Consider the following 19,912-nt stretch of genomic DNA (forward strand, 5'->3'; position numbering starts at 1 on the left):
AAATTTTTACTTATTTCCTTTTCAGGTATGTTACACTAGAAAAAGTACTAGGACTTCTTATGCTGTGCTTGCAGTTGGACTCAATAATCAGCTTCTTCCAACACAGACTCTACAATTTTCTTATCAATGAAGAAAAACATTTTATTCTTTTTAACTTAAATCTTAATTATTTAAACCTGGTTCTGGGCAATATAGGTGTATATTCCTGTCTAATAAAAAAAGTAACAGTCCTCCTATTTATTGAAGACAATTTTACTATTACAAACCAGGAGCTGTCTCATTAGATAAATGACTTGCCTATCTATTGTTGGAAAGACAGGCTTAATGGCAACTATTCTATACATCTAAACTGTTTATTTTTGGCAGATCCTTTCCAAAAATCTATACATGATAATTCTACAGTTTGGAAATTGTGATTAAAATAGCTAACTCTTACGATTTTTCAAGAACATATAACTGTAAGAACACAGTTCCCAGGCCCTTGACAGGGGCTGAATAATCTGGGAAGCACTGGGAGTTTAAGCTTCAGTAGCATCATGGTACATCCCCCCTGGGTGGGGCATTTAAAAAAGTTTGAGAATCACCAGCATTAAGGAGAGGAAGCCAGATCAGAGGTTTCGGAACTTGACTGGTCATGTGAATCACCGAAGACAGCTTTTTTAAATTTCATGGCACTTCTTAGTAGTGCTCTAGATCAATGGCAAGACCTTAGAGGAGGATGGGTATGGAAAGCTGAAACCTGAATACCAAAACCCATACATCTGGCAAAGATCTTGTCCCCAAGCTTGGCCGTAACTAACATAGCCACCTAACTTCAAGGAAGCACATCCTTTTGGACAATAAGAATATCAGTCACAGGCACAATGAACTGAAAATTAACCTTCCACCCTTCTCCTGGTTCCTCATAAGCCTCTCAGATTCTTATATAACCCCAAGAAGTGGTTATATAAGAATTATTAATCATAGAAACTGAATTCTTCTCAGTTTGGTGAAATTAGGGGGAGTGTCTCAGGTTGGATTTAATTTCATTTAAAGGAAATAAAATACCATAATACTTCTTGCTTACCTGATTTTGTGGGGTAAGATTCATACTTGCTATATGGTCAATTAATTTGCTTACTCACAGATACCTTTTGCAACTAATTAATCCTGGTGGTTTCACAGAAAGTTCCAAAAAAGCTGCTCCATGAAAACATCAAGATTTTTTCATCAGTAACATTTTACCCCCAAAATATTCCAGGCTTTACTTTCCTAATGTATAGAAAGTTAAGCAATTTGTCATATACACATGTATATCCAACTGGGCTGTTTTTCTCCTACCCAGAAAAATCTTGGCTTTGCGGGAAAGCCATTCATTTAGGCAAGAATTTTTGGTAGGGATCCACAATTTCCTTGAAAAAGAAAAAATAAATTCAACCACCTGGCCACTTGATCTCTCAATACATGCAGCCATAATCAGCATTACAGGATTTTATCAAAAAATATAACTCCCAACTGCATATTACTCAGCTTTTATCAAAACTCCATAAAAGAAATTACATTTATAATAGTTACTGAGTAACATAGTATAATTCATTCATTCTTCTAGATTTGTTGCTTTCAAAACCTACTTTTCAGTTGTCCACAATCCTTTGTTTCAAACAAAATCCTAGACAAACAGAACCTCAGGATACAAAACAGACACATATGGAATTTTTCTAGTTAGAACCAGGGTGATGCTAAAAAGAACAGGTCTCCTTGGAGAAATGGCCAATTCCGAGTCTGAGCAAAAAATGTACAGATGAGCCTGGGATACCTTGTCGAACCCAGAAGAAAGCTATCAAAGTCTACTGAGATTGTGTCTAAAAGATTCCAGAGCCAACTTGAAGAGGCTTCCACTGACCAAAACTAGGTTAATATGAGCATCAATAAGAATTATAATTATAATGGGCTGAAACTCACTAAATACGTTTAATCAATGAGCAGATAATATTATTAAAAAAAAAAAGACAAAGATGAAAGCAAGCCAGTAGTTTTTCGAGCATTCTATAGAACCAATCTATATTAAAAACTATTAAACAAAGGAGGAAAAAGAAGTATTTATCCTGCTTTTCCAAACTGTGCCTCAAGATAATCAAATAGTCGATGAAGGGAGAGAGAACAGATCACTCTGCCAGGGGGCTAAGGGTGTAGGGAGGATGTGACTGCAATGGGACAGTCCAAACGAGTGTTTTGGGGTGACAGAAATGTTTTGTACCCTTGTTGCAGTGGTGCATCTATACATGTGTTCAATTTCATAGAACTGTACACACAAAAAAGTCAATTTACTATATGTTAATTTTAAAAATAAAAAGTCAGCAAGGGAAATTTCTCTTTACAGAAATATTCCAGCCTATAAGAAAGGAATGAGAGAATTAAAAATTACCATTTGTAACCCCTAATGAAATTATAAACCTAGATACTGATTACTATGGGATGCTAATATAAAAAAAAAAAAAGAGAGCCTTACACACTATCCCCTAAAAGTATTCTTTCCCAAAAAAAAAAAAAAAACACCAAACAAAAACAGAATCTCATCAAGTCTGTAGAACTAGATCTAACTACCAATTTACAAGACACACAGGGAATACAGAAACATGCTAAATGGTACATGAGGACAGAATCTGAAAATACAGACTTTGTGAAAATTTGATCTATGGCTGTCAACTGGTCTGTAGGGACAGAAAGAAATTTTGGGGAGTGATACAACTGTTCTATGTTATGACTATAGTGATGATAATGTAAGTGTATGCATCTGTCAAAATTCACAGAACTGTACAATAAAATAGGTAAATTTTACTGTATGTAAACTATATTTCAATTTTTTTTAAGGTATTAAAAATTCAGACTGTGGAAAATTGTCGAAAATGTGCTTTATTCATCACACAAATAACATGAGAAAAAAGAGATGGAGTGGGAAAACTATACATTAAAAAAAGACTTAGTATCTAGTCAACTAAGTACAAGGTATGAACCTTATCTAGATCCTGACTTGGAAAAAAAAAATTTTTTTTTTTTTAAATGATTAACCAACCGGGAAAATCTGAAAACTGACTAGATATCTGATGATACTGAGAGGATATTATTAATTTTGAGGTTATTGTTACTGGTATTGTAGTTATGTTTTCTAAGGGTCCTTAAAAAATAAGATAATAAATAAATAAAGGTTACAGCCAAGAAAAATAAGAGTCCTCAACTTTCAGCAGTACATACTGAAATATTTACAGATGAATAATACGATGTATGGAAATATGCATCAGATGGAGTAAAAGACATATAGATGAAATAGGATTAAGTTGATAATTGTTGAATCTGGGAGCTGAATAATTCAGGTTCATTGCAGTATGCTAAGTTTGTATTTCAAAATTCACCTACTAAAAACCAGACAGATAGATGGACAGACAGACAGAACCAGAGCCTCAGACGCTAAACTCCCCCTGGCTACTCCTGGCATCTCATCCTCCAGAGGCCCTAAATTAGACCCAAGGAACCTTTGCGCTTTTTGAACACCCTTGAAAATCACTGCTCCAGCTATCCTAGGCTTTACTCTTGAATAAAATACTACCATCAAAATGCTGAATACTTCACCCATGCTATCTCAGCCCCCTGCAGGATCTGCTTTCAAAGAATTGAATTTGGCATCATGCCCTAGGTTTTCACTGACACGTATACAAGAAACAGCTTTACCAAAACCAGCGTATTTGCTGTAGAGATGTTGCAAACGCTATCATAAAGAAACTCTGTAACTAGAGAATATTCCTGTGTTCTATTAAAAAATGGCAACCCTTCCCCTAATTTTCCACGTAATTATCTCCAGAATGTCAGTTTCTCACCAAGGAGTACAGCCGATCTATCTCCTAGAGATAAACACTACCTGTCTGATGGCTACTTGCAGAAAGGCCCTGCAGTGGATAAGACTGCAAAGAAAGGGATAATACCCTGCTAAGAGAAGTCACAAAAGACAGAAAGCAGTTTGGTCTTTTTCCACAAGGTGTTATTGTATCATTCTATTGTCCTCTTCACATTTTCATGACTTCAATAAGCAAATGTTTGCTGATGACTTCTAAATCTATATCTTAAGCCCTAATCTCTTTTCTTGGCTCCAAGCCACAATGATATATATCATTATACATACATAAAAGAGCAAACATTAAAAAGGATGACAATGGTGATGATTTCAAAGGTGTGCATGTGTGTCAAAACTTATCAAACTGTAAACTTGAAATGTGTGTAGTTTATTGTATGTCAGTTATACCTCAATAAAGCTGTTTAAAAAAAGAATGACAATACCAACTATTGGCAAGAATGTAGAGAAAACAGAACCCTCAGACAGTGGTTGTGGGAATGCAAAATGGTAAACTATTTTGGAAAATAGTTGGTAATTCCTTAAAAAATTAAATACACACTTACCATAAGACCCAGCAAGTCCACTCCTAGGTATTTATTCAAGAAAAGTAAAAACATACATCCACACAAAGACTTGTACTCATATGTTCATAACAGTAGTATTCATAACAGCCAAAAAGTGGACACAAGCCAAATGCCCATCAACTGGTGAATGAATAAACAATTTGTGGTAAAAACAATGGAATGCGACTCAGCAACAGAAAGGAATTAACTACAGCTACATGCAGTAACATGAATGAATCTCAAAAACATTATGCCAAGGGTACCTAACTAGACATGATAAGGCTGTATAATATGTGATTCTACATATATGAAATTCAAGAGCATGCAAAACAACAGTGACAGAAAAAAGATCAGTGCCATGGACCACGAAAGCAAGGGAATACAAGACTATTTGGGGGTGAGGGTGGCAGGGATGGCAATGTTCTGTACCATGATTGTATTCGGTGAATAATACCTCTATAGAGCTGATTTTTAAAAAGACTGGAGAGTCAGGGCCAAGACAGTAGTCAGATGCTTCCGGTGATCCCTCTTACAACAAAGACGCAACAAAACAAGTGAAACAATTATATATACGACAAGCTAGGAACCCTGAACATCAAAAAGGCAAAGCTAGGAAATTGGACTGAGTGGCAGGGGGATAGAGAGACAGTTCAGAAGTGGCGAGGAGCTGCCGGACCTGACCCCGCAAGAACCGGTGCCTCAAGCATGATCCTCTGGAGTGATCACGGTGGGGCTGGTGATAGCATCCTGGACGCAGTTTCTTCAGGGAGGAACAGCAAGCCACAGTCTACCCACATCTCCAGAATCAGAGGAGAACAGCGCTCTTGGCAAAAGCTAAGTACTTGCATTTATTTTTCCGCTCCCCCAGCCCCCAAACCGGCTTCGGTGGCTGTCAATTTCCCTGGGCCTGAGACAGGTCCTGCTGCACATCCTGAGTCATTCTCCAGGCCTTGAAGAAAGAATAAATTAACAACTGGAGGACAAGATAATCTGCCACCTCCACTAAGCTAGGGAGCTCAAGACAGAAGTGGCTCCTGTCCAGGCATAAATGGTCCAGACTTTGAATACCTTTCACCCTTGCATGGACCTGTGTGGGCCCCTTTCAGTACGTTAGGCCCTTGCTGGCAGACTGCAATGGTGTATGTGCTTCAGATCTGACTTCAACTGTTTCAGCTGTGTGGTGGAGAGGTGGGTTTTTGATATTTGATACCACTTTGCCTATTAAACGGGGTTTTTTCACTTACCCACATCAGGGGCTGAGGACTGGTGGCTCCACCCACGTCACCTAGCCACCAGCAACAGGGGTCCAAGGATAAATGATGCCTCCCAGTCTTTACAACCAAAAGCATTGGGTGCCCATGGTCTGGCTGCAGAACCCACCCATGTGCTCTAGGAAACAGGGATGTGCTTTTCTCACAGACACTCAGGGGATGGTTGTCAGCTCCTTGCCTTGTTCAGAACATGACCTCCCTGCTGCAGATACCTGTGCCTACACCAATCACCCCTGCCCTTCTAAGACTGCAGGACAGAGCCTGTACCACACACTTGATGACCAACTACCTGGACACCTGAGCTGAATCCACACAAGAAAAGCAAATAGACTCCTAGGCTCATATACCTGGTGACAGGACATTAGAGCTTCAAAGGCACAAACAGTCAAGCTAGCTCACTCAAGCAGCCTATTTGGGCATATCAAAACAAAACAAAGCAAGAAGCTAGGATACAGTAAGCAAACATAAATTAACACAATAACTTATAAATGGCTTGGAGACAACAGTCAATATCAAATCATATAAAGAAGCAGACCATGATCACTTCAACAAGCTCTCAAAACAAAGAATCATGAAATCTTCTGGATGAAGATGTAGTCCTGGAATTACCAGATGTAGTATATGAAAGATTAACATACAGAACTCTTCAAGAGATCAGGAAAGAGATCAGGCAAAACATAGATAAGCCAAGGAACACACAGATAAAGCAGCTAAAGAAATACAAAAGGTTATTCAAGAACATAATTAAAATTTCAATAGGCTGCAAGAATCCATAGAGAGACAACAATCAGAAATTCAGAAGATTATAATAGTCTCAACCCATCTGGAGCAAAGAAGAATGAAGAACACCAAAGACACAAGGAAAATATGAGTCCAAGAGAGAGAAACAGCCACATAAACCAGAGACTCTATCAGCCTGAGACCAGAAGAACTAGACGGTGCCCAGCTACCACCAATGACCACCCTGACAGAGAACACAACAGAGAATCCCTGATGGAGCAGGAGAAAAGTGGGATACAGATCTCAAGTTCTAGTAGAAAGACCGGACTTAATGGTTTGAGACTGGAGGGACCCCAGAGGACATGGCCCCTGGACTCTCTGTTAGCCCAAAACCAAAACCATTCCCTAAGCAAACTCTTCAGACAAAGATTAGGCTGGACTATAAAACATAAAATGATACTGGTGTGCACTTCTTAGCTCAAGTAGACACGTGAGACTACACGGGCAGCTCCTGTCCAGAGGCAAGATGGAAGGTAGAGGGGGACAGGAGCTGGTTGAATGGACACAGGAGGGTGGAGGAGTGTGCTGTCACATTACAGGGAGAGCAACTAGGGTCACAACAATGTGTATATAAGTTTCTGTATAAGAATCTGACTTGAATTGTAAACTTTCACTTAAAGCACAATAAAAAAAAATTTCAGAAGATTAACAATAAAATTACAGAATTAGACAACTCAACAGAATGTCAGAGGAGCAGAATACAGGAACTGGAAGGCAGAATTAGGGCAAGTGAAGATAAAAACACTTGGCACCAATATATTCAAAGAAATATCAGATAAAAGAATTTTTTAAAAAATGAAGAAACCCTAAAAATAATGTGAGACTCTATCAAGAAAAATAATCTACGAGTGATTGGAGTACCAGGACAGGGAGGGACAACAGAAAATACAGAGAGAATTGTTGAAGATTTGTTGGCAGAAAACTCCCCTGATATCATGAAAGATGAGAAGATATCTATCCAAGATGCTCACCAAACTCCACAAAAGGTAGATCTCAAAAGAAAGTCACCAAGACATATTAGAATCAAACTTGTCAAAACCAAAGATATAGAGAGAATTTTAAGAGCGGCTAGGGATAAATGAAAAGTCACCTACAAAGGAGAGTCAGTAAAAATAAGCTCAGACTACTTGGCAGAAACCACGAAGGCAAGAAAGCAATGGGATAACTTATATAAAGCACTGAATGAAAAAAACTGCCAGACAAGAATCACATATCCAGCAAAATTGTCTCTCAAATATGAAGATGAAATTAGGACATCTCCAGATAAATAGAACTTTAGGGAATTTGTAAAAACCAAAACAAAATTCTGCAAGAAATACTAAAGGGAGTTCTCTGGTTAGAAAATCACTAATACCAGATACCAACTCAAGGCTACAACACAGGACAGAGCAACCAGATACCAAGCCAGATAGAGAAATTACAAAAATAAATCAAGATTAAAAGACTAGAAAGAAAAGAAAAAAATAATAGAGGAAAAAAAAAGCAAACCCGTTGCCATCAAGTGAATTTCAATTCACAGCAACCCTATAGGATAGAGTAGAACTGCCCCAAACAGCTTCAAAGGAGCAGCCGGTGCATTCTAACTGCTGACCTTTTTGGTTAGCAGCCGACCTTTTGGTTAGCAGCAGTAGCTCTTAACCACTGCACCACCAGGGCTCCAAACTAATGATAACCCCATTGCCATCGTGTCAGTTCCGACTCATAGCAACCCTACAGGACACAGCAGAAATGCCCCATCGGATCTCCAAGGAATGGCTGGTGGACTCGAACTGCTGACCTTTTTGGTTAGCAGCTACAGCTCTTAACCACTGTACCATCTAGTCACAGTTTACATTTATTGAGTCCTTACTGTGTGTTAGGTACCTGTATCATGTAGTGTTGTTGTTGTTAGGTACCGTCAAGTTGGTTCCAACTCACAGAGACCCTATGTACGACAGAACGAAACACTACCCGGTCCATGCAGTCCTCACAATCGTTGTTATGCTTCAGCCCATTGTTGCAGCCACTGTGTCAACCTACCTCGTTGAGGGTCTTCCTCTTCTTTGCTGATCCTCTACTTTATCAAGTATCATGTCCTTCACCACAGACTGATTCCTCCTGATAATATGTCCAAACTATGTGAGATGTAGTCTTGCCATCCTTGCTTTTAAGGAGCATTCTGGCTGTACTTCTTCTAAGGCAGATTTGTTCATTCTTTTGGCAGTCCATGATACAGTCAATATTCCTCGCTAACACCATAATACAAAGGCATCAATTCTTCTACCTTCCTTGTTCACTCACTGTTCAGCCTTCACGTGCACAAGAGGAGACTGCAAACACCACGGCTTGCGTCAGGTATACCTTAGTCTTCAAGGTGACATTTTGCTTTTTAACATTTTAAAGAGGTCTTTTGCAGCGGATTTGCCCAATTCGATGTGTCATTTGATTTCCTGACTGCTGCTTCCATGGGGTGTTGATTGTGGATCCAAGTAAAATGAAATCCACGTACTGTATGCACATTATTTCATTGAATCCTCTCAATAAGCCATTCATTGAATCATCTAACGAACAGTTATTGAGTACTTATTAGATGTCAGGCACTGGCTTGGTGCTGGAAATATAGTAGTGAACAAAACAGACAAAAATTTCTGCGCTCAAGGAGTTAACATTCTATTACAGAAGAGTAATAATCCTACAAGGTAGGTGCTAACATTACAGCATTCTGCAGAAGAGTAAACAGACTGAAAGTTCAAATATTTTGTCCTAGAGCCCAAAACTCATATTCGGAAGAGCTGAGATTCAAACTCCAGTCCGGGATTTCTCAACCTTAACACTATTGAGATTTTGAGCTAGAGAATTCTTTGTTTTAGGAGGTTGTGCTGTGCACTGCAGGAGGTTTAGCAGCATCCCTGGCCTCTACCCAGTAGAGGCTCCCAGTTATAACAACCAATATTGTTCCCAGACATTGCCAAATGTCCCTTGGAAAGCAATATTGGCCCCAGCTGAGAACCACTGCTTAGTCTGACATCATAGCCCAAGCTCTTAAAGATATCTCTCCACACCTGACACCGCCCTTGTTCAGGTCTTGAATGTAGCTCACCTAAGATCTCATAATTAGTGCATCTAGAGCCAGACTCCCTATCATTCTGACAGTCACACCACTGCCAAAATTAATCTTCAAAATCTTCAAGACCTAAATAAAATGTCTTGGAAACCTCCCTCACTCCCGGTATGCAGAATTACTATAAACCATTTGTATATACTGTATAAACCTTCGTATATATACAAAGTCATTACACTGTCTCATATTTTAGTGTCTGTCATTCCCACTAATACATAAGCTTTTTCATAGTAAAGGCCATATCTTACTCACATCTGTATCCCTAGTACCCAGAACTAGAAAGCATTCAAATGTTTCTTAAACAAATTACATATGCCACCAAAATGCCTGGACCCCTTGCTTTAAACACATCACCAAAAAAAAACTAAATGGCACGGTAAAGCATTAATCAACGTGAATCCTAACCAAATGAGTCTTGTTCATAATAGGACCTGAAAAGATTCCCTAACTCATAACCCAAACATTATTAATAGACATACTTAAGTCTTCAGAATTTCCCAAAACCACACAGATATCAAGTTTCCTAATCTTAAAATTCTTGTCATCTAGTACAGTTTATCAAGAGTATTAAACAATACTACGTTATTTTTAATCACCAAAGCCCCATTCCACACTAACTCCCTCTTGCCACCAATTCATTTACTGGTTCATTATAGTTTTATTGAGCACCCCCTCAGTACTACAGGTAGAAAGATGAATGAAGACACCATTCCTGCCCTCAAGGAATAAAAAGACACACAAAAAAATATTAACAGTAGAAGAGAGGTGCTTATCTCAACTGTCTTACAGTTAAGTCTGCACTAGCAATGCTCTCAAAAGATAATTCAGCCACTAACATCTACCAGAAAGAATGACTTGACATTAACTACACCGAAATCAAAGTCATACTTTTGGCAATTATTTTCCAAAATGTAATAGGATATATTATAGTCAACAACTCTATACAGCAGCCCAACTTGATTTGATACTTAAGGCTATATTCAGCAATTAATTCATCTTGAAGAGTTCATCTCAAAGTTGTATCATTTATCTATTTGATACTAGGAATTTCTATGGCCACAGTATGAAACTGGTAATAACCGCTGTAAAAATTTCTGTCTACAACCATTACACCCTTTCTCCAGAATCCACTTTTAGAGTCTTAACGGGCCTTCCCCCATGCCCCAACAGCAATCCCAGAACTGTTTGCTGAGGAAAATCTTGCCTACAAGATCTCTTTAGAGATGTACACTAAATGTCCATTCAGGTCAAAGTCCGGACCTGATCAAGGTCTGACCTGAAACATACAAGCAGATACATGCCCTCATGACTCCTGACCGAGAATATTAAACTCACTGCTGCCTGGCACTTACCAAAACTTACTACTCAAGAAATAGTACTCATGGAGAGTTAAGGCCTCCTTATTCAATAACTGTCTTTCCAAGTGCCACTATTCTAGGTGCTGGGGATAAACAACGAACAGAGTCCCTGTAGCTTATTCTTTACTCTTTACCTCTAAACCAAGCCAAACCATCAGAGCTATGTATATCTAAACCACAGATGTATACCTCAGGCTTTTGGAGAATTTTCACTGGCATTTAATCAACTTGGATTGAGAAGCATTAGAAGAAGCAATCTTAAAAAAACTTACTACTCTATCATTGAGATTTTGTCCACGAAACCACACAGTATCCCCATTATGAATACCAGAGAGATATATTTCTCTCAAATTGAACAGTTTTAAAAAGTCGTGCTTCTCTTGAACAACATGTGTTTAATTTTATAAACACTATGAATCTGATAACTGAGCATTACTTTCTTCTTTGCTCTAAGAAACTCAGCCAAATACGGAATTCACCATTAATAACGGTGAAGTACTTTCTGGTCTACATACTAATTTTGCCACTGGTTTAATTATATTATTCTTTTCTCATTTTTCTTTGCTATAGTATCTTTATTTTTAATCTCCTACACTGCATATACAAGATGGGAAATAAAAGGTCCTTGATGGATGCTTTTTAACCTAAAATTTATTGACTACTTTCGACATGTCAGGCAGTGTACTAAGTACTTTACAACCCTATGAGAATTGGACTATTACTATTTCCATTACATAGATGAGGAAACTGAGGCTCAGAGAGGTTAATGAACTTGCATATGATCTCACAACCAGTATTTAAAGATCTGGGATTCAAATTCGGCCCAAACCATTACGCATAGTTTATATACAGGCTATCATGGGAGTAAACAAGGTAAAATATGGGAAGGAGAAGAGGGTGCAAAAGCCCTCACTAAAGATATGACGTTGGAGCTGAGTTTTAAAAGAGGGAGTTGTCAAGAAGCAAGGAGAAAGTACTCCAGAGAGAAACAGAAATTGTATGCAAAAACCCAAACCAAAGAGAGAATGTAAAAAGTTTAGGGAAAGGCAAATGAAACACAGAGTTACATTTCATCTTGAATGGTTCACCAGGAAATCACATCATTTAAAATCAGATATTTAACAGGTCCATTATCAAGAAGTCTATGACCACAGTACTCAACTGTTTAGAAAGGTAGGTCAGAGTAAAAAAAAGGCAGTCCTTTTATATGACTAGGCTAAGAAGTCTGAATTATGTCCAAAAAGCAACAGAGAATCATAGAAAGATCTTAAGAATGAGAATTACAAGATCAACTTGCACAGTAATAGTAAATGAATTACAAGACATTAGATTGGAGGCCAGGAAACCAGTCAGGAGGTTACTGCAAGACTATGGCAGTGGAATAATGAGAGCTAAACCAGTGCTGTCCAAAAGAAATATAATGCAAAACCATACATGAAATTTTAAATTTTCTAGTAGTCACATTAAAAAAAATTTCTAGTAGTCACAAAAAGTAGTCACGTTAAATTAATTCTATTTAGTAATATTTTTATTTAACCCAACATAACCAAAATATTATTTCACCATGTAATCAATATAAAAAATCAGTAATGAGAAATTTTACATTTTCTTGTGCTAACTTGAAATCCAGTATGTATTTTATACTTACAGCACATCTTAATTTGGACATTAAATTTTTATTGGAAATATTTGGTCTATCTATATTTAAGATTTCATAAAATTTACAAATGAAAACATAAATTCCCATACCTAAGTTGTTCCAAACATACTTTAATGTTTTCCAGTAACTAAACTGAGGATCAGTTTTTAAATTTAGATTTAAAATTAAAGTTTCAGTTCCTCAGTCTTGACAGATAGTCACATGTGGCTACCATATTGGATAGTACAGGCCTCAAGAGTGACAAAGGCATTTTTAGCTGTTGGCACTTTCACCATCAGCATTTCATATCTACGTACTGTTGAAGTTTTCTGTGTACTAACAGCAATAACTTAAAACCAAAAAACCAAACCCACTGCCATCGAGTCGATTCCAACTCACAGTGACCCTGTAAGACAGAACAGAACTGCCCCACTGGGTTTCCAAGGCTGTAATCTTTACAGAAGCAGACTGCCCCATCTTTCTCCTGAGGAGCAGCTGGTGGGCTGATCTTTCAGTTAGCAGCCAAGTGCTTGCTTAACCACTGCATCAGCAGGGCTCCTTCAGCAATAACTTATCAAGTATAACTGTGACAGTAGCCCTGTTGGTCATATCCTAACTACTGTAGCTTACTTTCTCTAGGCCAGTGCCTACACCTGTGAAAACGAATGACTACACAGAATTGCTGTGAGGCACCTGGCACATGGAATGCACCAAAAATGTTTGTGGAATGAAAATATGCTCTTCTTCACTACTCAAAGAATAATTCACTAGTTTGTGGACTACTTAAGGTCTTTGTTTCTCTCTGCTTTCCTACTGTTCAGCCATTTCATTGTTTATTAGACTCTATATACAATGAAGGAACCCTAGCAGCACAATGGTTAAGTGCTCAGTTGCTAACTGAAAGGTCAGGTTCAAGCCCATCAGCTGCTCTGGAAGAAAAAATTTGGTGATCTGCTCCCATAAAGATTTCAGCCAATGAAACCCTACGGGACAATTCTACTCTGTCATGTAAGTTTTTTATGAGCCAGAACTGACTTGACGGCACACACCAACAAATACAGCGAAGAAAGAAAAAGCAATAAGAAAACCTATCTTCAATGGTTTATTGGAGGAAATATATAATGGTTAAGCTCTGGAGTAGACTGCTTGGATTCAAATCCTGGTTCTATCATCTATCAATTGTGTGATCTTGGGATATTACTTGGCCTCTCTGTGCCTCAGTTTCCTCTTCTCAAAAATAGCGATGATGGTACATACTTTCTTCAGATGCTTTAAGGATTACATAAGATGATACGTATAAATCAACTGGCACCTGGCATATAGTAGATGTTCAACAAATATTTGCTTTTTAAACAGAGCTGGTGAGAGTATGGCCGAAGTAAATAAAAAACTAGCATTTTTCAATTATCCATGTCTCTTGCCAACATTCTATTAGATTTTTAAAAAACGTGTATAGGTAGTACTTTGATGTCCTCAAAAGAAACGTCTTGCATGTAGTTATATTCATTAACAAAGGAGCTAAATAAACAACTTCATCTACTGACAGAGCGTACAATACGATTATGCAGTATGACACAGGTGCAGCCAAACAGAAAAACACGAAGAAAACTAGGAAGGCATTTGCCTTACCTGCTTTTCCGTTTTCGAGGTGGTTTCTCCACTGTGCCACTCAGTCTACAGACCAAACAGATAAGACAGTAACCAAAAGTACTTCACAAGAACACATCTTTGGAACCTACTGTACCAATCTAGAACTAAAGGTACCATACTCTGGGATTACAGGCTAAGTCCATGCCTTACCTTACAAATGCCTTATGCCCGGTTTCCCTTATTTACCAAGATTAAGCAATCCTGGGACTCACTGTTTCTCTAATGCTCTTAGTCCAAAACCTGCTCTGCCTCCTGCTAGTCTTTCACCCTATTATAAGCCCCTACTCGTCCCAGGCCACCTCCCCAAAGCCACCCACCTCCACCTACTCATTGTTTGCCTCATCACCTCCGCAAGCCCCTCTGACCTTTTTTTTCCCATGACCACCCCCTCCCAAACATGAACTGCCCATCCGAACCCCGCCCCTCCAGACCTGGCGCTCCCCGCTGTCCACGGCCCCTCCGCGGGGCGCCCGCGCCCTGCCCCTCCCGGCCCAGCGCCCCCAGCCTCACCCCTCGGCGCCCCTTCCCTAACACGCCCCACTCGTCTGGCCACACGGATGCGATCGCCACGCAGCTTGCACCCCCAACCCTCGGCGCCCCCCAGGCCCCGCACAGCTTGTACCCCCGCCCCTCCAGTCTGGGCTCCCCGAAAGCTTCACGGCCCCAAGCCGCTGCCTCTGGGCCCTCTCCCTCCGCCCCGCTCGGCCCCATCCGCGTCCCCGACCTCTGCACAAACCCCGCCCCACCTGGGGACCAGGCGACTCCGCGGCTGCTGCTGCTGCCGGGCTCCTCTGACCATCCGGCTCCGGCTCCGCCGCGGGAGCTGCTCCGGCGGCCGCAGGGCTCGCTCGGAAAGCTGAGGCGGCGGAGGCTGGAGTAGGCGGAGGGGCGGGAGGAGGGCCTCGCGCCTCTGCAAGACTTGCCGCGGGCCCGCCTCCTTCGCGCCTCTCCTCGTCTCCGATTGGCTAGAGCCGGTATGTGGCCGGAAACCTGGCATCCGACTGGACACTCCGGCTGTCATATTCCGCGCTACCCACCCAGAGGTTTGGTTGAGACTGCAGGTGGCGGCGGAGGTGCTTTAGAGAGGCTGCTAGCAGTACCGGGGTAGCCTAAGTGCCACCGTGCGCTCGAAAGCAGGAACTGCAGCGCGGCGCCAGACACCTGCCCACAGGTCCTCCAGGTTCTGCGTCCTTAATCCCACACACCTGCTGGCACCACCACCAGCACTACTGCACCACACCGGGATGGAAAGCCCAAGCACTGTAATTTCCCAAACTCCTTTGGCAGATGCGACAGGGAGGCAACTCTCCCAATCGAGCTTCCTTTTGAACCACCTCGAATGCGATGTGTTTCTCTACATCATAGCTGAAATGGTCTCACAGCTCACAGCTACTCTTCGTGGAAGACACAGCCAGAAAACTGTAAAAATTCACCAAAATAAAGCCTGGATTGGATTCCCAACCCTCTGCAGGAAAGATCACAAGCTTCAGTGCAGACTTCCTCTTGGCAGATTCAAATTTTCACCATGAAAGAAAAATCAACACTGCAAACAGAATTGATGCCATAACTGAAAACAAGTGTTCCATTTTGAAGGGCCTAAACAGAATTGATCCCCGCGTACGCTAACCGTCCTGTATACTGTAGATAACTGCCATTTTTGTCAGCTAATCAATTTTAAAATAAACTTTACTGCATTTTTTGGTGGTTGTTGATAGAGCTAAACATACAAAACTATCCTTGAAATAAGGCACAGCTCATTAATATATTCTAAAAATTTTTCCTGCAAGGTGTACCCTTTCGACCTCTTTACATCTCTAGTCCTTGTATAGGTAGTTTTTGTTGGTAGATCCTTAACATATGTTTGGAGCTGTGAGGAGGCATAAAGCTTTCTCTTAAGCCACTTCCATTCTCATCGATAATGCGACAGCCTAGAGCAGTACACAGACACAAGAGGTCAAGGACAAATTTCTCACTTATCTTCACAAATGGCCAAAATGAGGATACTATTTTTTTTTTAATAAAACCAAATTTGTTCAGTGTATTGTGTTTTATTCTGAGATTGTCCTTTGTAACCTCTTCGGTGTTAAAATGACCTTTCTTTTATAAAATAAGTGATGGTAAATCGTAGTGACATTTTTTAATGGCTATGACCAAGAAAAAAATGCCGCCAAATTTCTGTTGCCCTCCGAATTAATATTTTATGCAGTCTCAAGGTCACAGAACCACAAACCTCAATCCCAACTAGTAATATCCACCCTTATCATCACCAAACCAGAAAGGGGAAAGAATCTCAGAGTACTTTGCATCAGACAAGACTGAACGGAGGGAAGAGTCCTGATGGGCAAGGATCATCAACTCACTAACGGACTAATCTTGAAATATCACTTGTTACCCATTTCTTAAAACATTAAGATCTTCTGCCTAATTTTCAAGGTCTTCATTAATTTGCGCAATGTCTGATACATGGTAGATACTCTGCCTATAGACCTGCACCTATTTATTTCTCATGTCTTCCCAAGAAGTACCCTCAAGTCTTATCTAAAGTCTGTATGTGTACAAATTCTAGTAACCTCTGCTTCTGTGCTTTTCCTATGTAAGAAGCGCAAAGACCTCCATTCCAAGTTTAATTCACACTTTCTCTTTAAAGTCTTCCCTCACTTACTCCATCCTACATTGAACATTATCTTCTCCAAATTTCCGTTGTACTTACATATGCTACACTGTTAGTAATTACATATTCTTTATTACTTCTCCAACTACACTGAATTTGGCAAATGATATGCATGAGCCCTCAGTGAGTGGCACATTTGGGCCACCGACTGTACACTATTTTTAGTCCTGAGAACAACCCTTTATAGTATTAGCTCTTATTTGATACATAAATTTAAAACTCAGAGAATCCAATTTGCTCAGGGTCATACAGCTACAATAACCAACACCGCTTAAGTTTAAGGGCTTAAGATGTACTCTTGTGTGCCCCCTAGGGGTTCAAAGTTTCAGTTCATTTGTGCAACCTTGAGCAAGTTATACTATCCTGTTTCCTCATCTGAAGAAAAAGATACTATAGGGTCACAGTAAGCATTCACAAAATAGGACATGTACAGCATAGCTAAGTATGCTCAATACAGGTTCGCTGCTATTATTGCATGACAAAGCTGTGTTTTATATCAGATCTCATTCCAAAACCTGTATTCTTTCCACTATTCCATGTCTCCATGCAGTCTTTTATACTCCGTTTTCTATTTATACTCAAAAGTAGAGGGCTGAGAACAGTGGGTGCCCAGGGACTGAGTGGAAATACGCTTTTGTAATAAAGTTTGTTGATATAAAAAAACAATCGTCTATAAATTTCACACATTTTTTGTATTAAGAAAACACCTGAATGATCCAAGCCAGCATAAGCTTACCGTCATGAGGGTAAGAAAGGTACATATTCACCAACTGATTGACAAGGCAATAGGAAACCAGGAATAGGGGAATAAGGAATCAGCCTCCTCAGAGCATCTGCTCTGTGTCTGGCATCATGTTAGGGGACTTTACGATTTTTGTGTATGTGCTGTTTTTCTACTACTGTATATTTTGTCAGCACCACCGCACGCTGTACACACACAATTGAAAGATTTTGACGACCTCATGATGCATGGTTCTGGATGCTGGATGCAGGGCGTAACAATGACTACTGGTTGACTTTAAAGGATTGGAATACTTTGGCTCTCAGAGTCAAATGGAGAACTACAAAAAATTTCAGTTTTGTTTACCAAAGTCAAGCAACCAAGTGAAGGAATACACATTTTTTAATTTAAATTGTTATATAAACAGCTAACTTCTTTTCAAGACATACTACAGACTTTGCATTAGATAAAATTATCTTTCACAAACTTCCTATAATCTTTTTGTTAATTTACACTGAGGATATATAGCACCTTTCATCCAAAGAACTGAAGGTGCTTTACAAACATTAGCATTTAGAAAACAATTACATTAAAAAATCTGGATTCTTGCTGTTAAATCTCTTCAACTCCAGGTATACAACTTCTGGAAGCTGATGGAAAGTGATTCTATTCCTGACAGTGAAGAGGCTCAGAAAGAGTCCCATTTTGTTTTCACAATACAAGTATTTTCCAAAACCTGGTTCTGGGCTTACAAAGCAAAAACATACATATTTTAATGCAATTAACAATATTTCAAACCTTATTTCAAAAGTAAAGCCCAGGGTTTAAGACGTCAAAATCTTCCAACAGTTCTAGACATCCAGATGGAGTAGGAGCTGATGCACGTTGCATATTAGACGTACGCACTCTTGATTCAGGCTTTTTAGGATCACACTCAGATGAGCACATTTAAAGTAGTGAGATTTTTCAGGGAAAAGCAATAAGCTATAAAAAGCTAGCCAAGAGCATATCAGGCAAGTGAGGAAAGGGAGTAAATGGCAATTAAAAGTAGGCAGTACTCACTAGAGCCTAGGACACTTTATTAGAAACCAAGTATATCATAGGCAAATAAAAATAGTTACCGCCTCCCCCATTAATACAACATAAGGGATTTTACATTCAGCCTAGGTACAGGGAATGACAAATCCTCCTGCCTACGTATCTATGACTTGCAAGTATCTTCCACCACATGATTATGCTACATAGTACATAGCCCTTATTTATTAGAGGGATCCAAATATTCCTCTTAGGCTTACAAAGTCCAATACATTCACTCTCTCTTCCCTTTACACATCTAAGAGTAAAAACTATTTTTTTCCATGCAAAAAGTCATTATTCAGTTGAAGAGAAATCAGGCAAAACAGATGGCAGTTAAGGAATGGACAGAATATTATTGGCATGTGCCCAACTAGTAACAACAAATGCAGTATACTACGACTTAAAAGTCACATTACAGGGATAACTAAAACAACTACATCAGTCTAAGCTAAGGAATGTCAAATGGGAAGGGTGGGCTGAAGGTTACCAGTTTTATTGGTACAACTTAAAAGCGGTGGAGAGCAAGCACTTAAATACAATTTATGGTAACGGAAAAAAGACCATAGAGAGCTGTTCAAAGACCACACCAAGTTGTCTGCATCATTAATTTCCAGTGTTTCACAATTAGTAAAATACACAGCTACATATCCCTGTAAGATAAAAATATCTTTCCCCCTGAATTACACTGGGATCAGGGCATTAACATGAAGCTACTGACCCAACATTAGTTCAAGTGTGTGCAGCAAGAGTCTTAGCCTCTTCTTTCACATAGCTATACAATCAAAAACTACACAAGAAGCTGGATGTTAAGGAAAAAAAATAAAATAAAAACAGTATTGTGCTCATTTAATGAAAGCAAACCCTGATGAAAAATTATGTGCCGAGAAGCTTAGATTTTAAGGATTTTATTGCATTTTTAGGTAACCTGCAAGTTCTTATCCTGAAGGTGAAAAGTTGGTTTTCAAAACTACCTGAACAGATGCTAAAGTGCTTTATTAATTGGCTGGCTTCACAAGGATTTCCTGGAATGATAAAAATCATAGTAAAGGGATACCAACTATTTCAAAAAATGTGAAATTCCAACATCATTTATGACCACAGTCGTAAGAGATACTAGAATGCTTGTCCTTATTAAACGGACAGTTGCATATCAAGAACTGATCATCACAACCCTTTGGACATTCAAATTACTTACACAAAGCCGAAACATGGTATCA

The 19,912-nt window shown here is 39.4% G+C and overlaps 1 protein-coding gene across 1 annotated transcript in view; it reads right to left on the minus strand.

Moving 5' to 3' along the window:
- Positions 1-15,139, minus strand: part of SCAI (suppressor of cancer cell invasion) — a 179,220-nt gene extending 164,081 nt beyond the window's left edge. The window contains exons 1-2 of the mRNA XM_049895361.1: positions 14,973-15,139; positions 14,206-14,250 (exon numbers count right to left, since the gene is read on the minus strand). Coding sequence (XP_049751318.1) covers positions 14,206-14,250; positions 14,973-15,025 — 98 coding nt within the window. The 5' untranslated portion in view covers positions 15,026-15,139. The remainder of the gene's footprint in view (positions 1-14,205; positions 14,251-14,972) is intronic.
- Between the last annotated feature and the right edge of the window lie 4,773 nt (positions 15,140-19,912).

This window comes from Elephas maximus, chromosome 9, assembly GCF_024166365.1.
Source record: "Elephas maximus indicus isolate mEleMax1 chromosome 9, mEleMax1 primary haplotype, whole genome shotgun sequence".
NCBI classification, from domain to species: Eukaryota; Metazoa; Chordata; class Mammalia; order Proboscidea; family Elephantidae; genus Elephas; species Elephas maximus.